Source organism: Lactuca sativa, chromosome 9 (genome assembly GCF_002870075.4).
Source record: "Lactuca sativa cultivar Salinas chromosome 9, Lsat_Salinas_v11, whole genome shotgun sequence".
Lineage (NCBI taxonomy): Eukaryota > Viridiplantae > Streptophyta > Magnoliopsida > Asterales > Asteraceae > Lactuca > Lactuca sativa.
In genome coordinates this window covers 15,259,651-15,264,995 of record NC_056631.2, presented here as the reverse complement: position 1 = coordinate 15,264,995, position 5,345 = coordinate 15,259,651, and the positions used below count along the sequence as shown (strand labels likewise).

At 39.2% G+C, this 5,345-nt stretch overlaps 1 protein-coding gene across 1 annotated transcript; it reads left to right on the top strand.

Annotated features, from left to right (window-relative positions):
* The first annotated feature begins 2,301 nt into the window (after positions 1-2,301).
* On the top strand, positions 2,302-4,630 carry LOC111885544 (uncharacterized). The gene is made up of 2 exons (XM_023881794.3): positions 2,302-2,839; positions 3,178-4,630. The coding sequence occupies exons 1-2, from the start codon at positions 2,601-2,603 to the stop codon at positions 4,484-4,486; spliced, it is 1,548 nt and encodes a 515-aa protein (XP_023737562.1). The 5' UTR covers positions 2,302-2,600; the 3' UTR covers positions 4,487-4,630.
* Positions 4,631-5,345: the final 715 nt, after the last annotated feature.

Below are 5,345 nucleotides of genomic sequence, written 5' to 3'. Positions count from 1 at the left end.
CTTCGGGGGTTTACGCGCAGAGCTTCGGCACAAAAACGAGGAGAAATGAGCAAATAAGCCCGAAACCCTCGCATCCTATTTATAGGAGGCTGGAGCATCGGAGTACGCGGGGCGTACTCGTCCGAAATCGTCATGGTGTTCGTCATTCGAAGAACTCGAGTGCGAAGGTCGTCATGGTTCGCTGTACGCGGGGCGTATAGCAGTACGCTGGGCGTACTTCGGATATGCCCGGTGACTCCCCTTCGGATAATACCGGGTTTAATAATTAAATTTAATTATTAATTATTTAATAAACTTCGAAAATTCATATCTTTTTAATACGAACTCCGTTTTCGACGTTCTTTATATCCACGCGTAGGTGAGACTATGCTCTACAACTTTCGTTTAGACTCCGTCAGCTAATTTTGAATTTATTTTTATTATTTATTTTTAATAGGTCGGGACAGAAAACTTCGTTATAAATTCATAACTTCTTCGTTTGACGTCCGTTCTCGCCTAACTTTTCATCGCTTCAATACCAACAACGAGACCTTCGATCCCCGTTTAGATTGTTTTGGCTAAAGACCGCTCGATCTCAGATCGAGTATTTCAGGCTGCATACCGCTAAGTCGAAACTTCGATAAATCATAACTTCCTCATACGAAGTCAGATTTTGGCGTTCTTTATATATTTGAAAACCTCGTTTCAACTACTACAACATTATCCAAAGATATCAAGTTTATTTTACACTTTAATTTTGACGCTTATTTTTATTCTTAATTAATCAAACCATATAATTAAGCAATTAAACACAAAACACATAATACTCAAATAATATACTTATATTATTTCAAAACAGGTTACAAAGGTTAACCTAAACTATTATATCAACATTAATGACAGGCCTAGAAACACAGGTGTTACAAGACCTAATGTTCAAAACTTAGATCTAGGACCCTAAAAATGTCATAAGCCATAAAGTTGCAAACTTTATGCTTTTGCATGCAAGGATGGGGCCCAAAACATAAATAAAGTCCATATGCACACTTGGATGGCTCCCAACACTTGCATGGTTGAGGCTTAACCATCAAGGTCCGATTTTTATGACTCAAAACACCTCCAAGAGCTCAAAAGGACAACTCATATGGTCTGAAGTTGCTTATCTCCAAGAATCCAAACTATGGGACCAAAGTATACCATTTTCTACCCTAAATCTAGATCTAAGCATGCAATGGTCAAGGTTTAAACTTTATATCTTCAATGGGTCGGAAATGGTGCCAAACTTCTAGATCTACAAGGTCTTCCCACATTCTTGCTTCTTCCCAAGCTTCCTTCTTCTTCAAAGACTTTAAAGACTACCAAAAATTGTCAAGGAAGCTCACAAATGCATTCAAGGTCGCTTAGATTTCGAGATTAACATAATAAGGGAAATGGAGGGTGAAGAGGTAAAAAGCTTGAGGGACTTAAGGTCCTTAAATAGGGTGCAAACCCTAAAAACTAGGGTTTGCCTCAGACACACGTACGTGGTTAAGTCCCGCGACCATAGTTGTGGCTAGTACGCTAAGCGTACCCAATGAGTATGCCTTGCGTACAAACCAATGAACCAATTTGAAAGAAAATTGCATTAGGGACTTAAAGAGAAACTTACCAAAACTTGAATGTTACCACACAACCCTTTACGTGATTTTAAATGGGTTAGTCTGGTCCCAATTAAGATCAATGTTTCATGTGGCAGGTTCTCATCAATCGTATTCCGGTGACAAAAAAATTTAAAAGAGAGGGGCATTCCCCCGGTTTGTGTTGTTTGTCCTATATGTAACATTGATGATGAAGACGTTGATCATATTTTCTTCGGTTGCTCTTTCGTGTCTCAAATTTGAAAATGGTTTCAAGATTGGAGTGGTATATTGACGAAATGCCCGAAAGTGGAATGGAGTTGCTCAAGGAGTTAGATGAACCTATTCAAAGAAAGAAGAGGAAAAAGCTTAAACTTGCCTTAATCTTTTAGGTGGTTTGGTAAATTTGGTTAATTATATGATATTTATTTAGTTACATATAATTGGATTAAGCATAGATTTTATTATAATTTCATTTGTTGGTTCAATTGGTATGTCTCCCCTTGTAATGTTTGTACAGTATAATTTTGTCTAATAGTCTAATATCTGGCTAGTCTTTTTTTTAATGTATCCGTAGCTAAAAAAACAAATAACAAGAAAAACTCATTAATTTTGTTTTTTTAACGGGCGTTATTTTGATATTTCATAGTTAATTCAAAAAATAAATATCGAAGCCGCTTTATTTCCTGTAATCTCCCGAATCAATAAATTTAAAAATTCGATGCATTTATTACGCCCCTTCACTTTACCCATTTCAAACGAGAATTGTCATCGAAGAACAGTCGCAAGTCGCAGGTTCACAGTAGTCACTCCAAACGCACAAAATCCCAAACTTCTGGGTGTTCCTGAGCTTCACATCCCTCTTTCCTGTATCTCCATAGCTATCATCAATACCCCAGCAGCAGCAGCAACAACAACAACAGCTCTTTTTACTAGCATATTATGTATGACTTGCATTTCTGGATCTGAGGAGTTATAGTGAGTTCAGGCTAATAATTATCAGCAATGGGTGTGTTAGCTGAGTCATGGTGTTTCTGTAACGGCATATGCAAGTCGGAGAAAACAAAATCCACCATATATTCCGGTAAAGGTCCAGCCATGGTTAGAATTTCCACCGGCACTGGCTTTCTCATCCATCGGAACCTTCTTCTTACAACTCATGCTATACTCCCTTCGGTAGCCGCCGCTGAGGCCGCCGAGATCCAGCTCCAAAACGGTGCCGTTGCTTCTCTTTTTCCTCACAGGTAAACACTTTGACTTCCATAAATTGCTGTCTTTATGTTTGTGTATATCATCCTATTTGATCGAATTTGAAATTGGTAATGGTAGATCTGATAGAGTCTGATTTTGCTAACCCTAACGAGTTGAATTTCGATAAATGAGCTAGATTATTCAATGTTTTTCCATTTTTTCTTTCCGCTTAAAACTGTACATTGAATTTAGTTGAATTGAAGATATAATCTTATGCCCTAGACCTTAATAGTCAATGCCATAGGTTTTCCCCCTTCTTTACATGAACTATTTACTTCAAATGGATTTGGAACTCTATAGCACCTTACTCATGTCATGAATTCGCTAACAGGTTCTTCATTACTAGCTCAGTTCTTGATCTAACCATAGTTGGTCTTGACGTCATGGATGGAGACTCAAATTCACAGATTCAGCAGTCTCACTATTTGAAAACCTGTTCTAAACCAAATCTGGACCTTGGTAATACAGTATACCTCTTAGGCTACACTGAGAAAAATGAGCTAACAGTTGGTGAAGGAAAGGTGATTATAGCCACCGACAACCTCATAAAGGTCTGCTCCGGTGGTCTAGCATGGAGCCCTGGTTCAGCCGGTTTTGATGTCCACGGCAATCTATCATTCATGGTCTGTGATCCAATGAAGCTAGCCACATCCCCAACCACAAAATCATCATCAACATCATCTTCTTCCACTTCGTTTTCAATCAAGAATCCCCCAATGCAATTCGGCATCCCAATTCCTATAATCTACGATTGGTTAAACCAGCATTGGGAAGGGAGCCTCGACGATTTAGTAAACAAACCAAAACTTCCAATCATTAGATTGATGTCAACAGGCCAAAAAAGCGAACACTCATGTTCTTCATTCACAAAAAGACGAGTTTTTAAATCGATTGAAGATGAAAACGAAGCAACAACTCCAACTCCATCATCGGAAAATATAACCCCGAAAACGAAAGTTCAACATCAACCGGGGACAAGTTCTTCTCCGATGGCTAATAGTTTTCAAGATGAAACGCCACCGATTTTGACTCGCGCTCAAGGAATCCCGACTCCCGAGATTTACGATTCACCCAAATTGACCTCGACTCCTTTTAGGAAAAACGAAAAAAGCCCTAAAACTCAAATTCCGCTTCTGGATATCAACTTCCCGCCTAGAACCACCATAGCCACCGCCACACCGCCTGTGAGAAAAAAAGTTCCGGCGAGTAAGGGAGAAAAATTAGGGTCAAACTCAAACATGGGAGCCGAAGCTGAGAGTTCTGTAAACGGTGCACAGAGTGAGGTCCAATCGTGTGCATCGCCAGTTGAGTTATTGCAAGGGCAAAACGGGAATTACAGCAGTGAAGGGGAGATGACGATGTACTCTGCAGAAACTGCTGAAAGCCATAACTATCCGAGTCCACGAGAAGGAAGGAATCAGGTGGGTCGGAGCCAGAGCTGTGTGAATTATAACCGGTGGGGTCCGGTTCAAAGGAGAAAAGGTACAACAGGTTATTCACAAGGTACAACTTCTCAAAGGAGTAATGACTTTTGTAGCCCTACTGTGTCTTCGATTATGAAGAAACAGAATAACTCTGAGCGGTGGGTTAATAGACCTCGGCCGACTGCAACTCGTTCTTCTCCAAAATGGACGTTTTAGAGGTAAATGATATCATCGTGTATGTTCTTGTGTCTCATTTTTTGAGTATGATGGAAATCTCTATAATGTAACTATTTTCATAGTGCCAAATCACATGTACAATGAAACATACTTTTTTTAAGGCTTGATTTTTATTCTACACAACATACAATCAAAAATTGATGTTTAAAAGAGCCCTATGTAGGCTCGTAATGTCAAACATTATCTGGTTTTACAACTTGCAAAAACAAATGAGTACTCACAAACCAAAAAAATACTACAAAACTGTACATTTACTATAATGTAGCCTTGAATATTGCCAATAAAGACCCACATAAAAGAGACGTAATTGCAACTGACAACATTGTAAAGTCCTATTATGGAACGAGAACCCGTATGCCAACGGTGGGATCATCCCAAATAAGCAAGGATAAGACACAAAGTTTTGAAAGGCTTAATTGTTAAAGAATAAGGCTTAGGGGTTGTTTGTTTACCTGTTAATTGAAAAATTTGTTAATTGAAAAATTAAGAGGTAAACTCTTAAAAATTCAGATGTAGACTGTTTGATAGGATCTTATTTTTTGCCTCTTAAATTAAAAAATACCTCTTAATTTCTGAGACATGTGATTGTATCTAAAAAAAAATAAAAGGACGCGTTTCTTGTTTTTCCCAAAACGAATTCCCTTCTATTTCACGGCGCAACCTCTTTTTCCCTCTCAACCATCATCGACGCCTCTCCTCTACCCCCAATTTGGTGCAACTCCGATCACCCCTGTCGCCGCCGTCGGGGGCTTCGCCTGTGCTGCCTTCGTCTCCGACACCAGTTGCATCGCCTCCTGTATCTTCTGCAAGTTTGCCCTTGATTTTTCCCTCTTCCCTT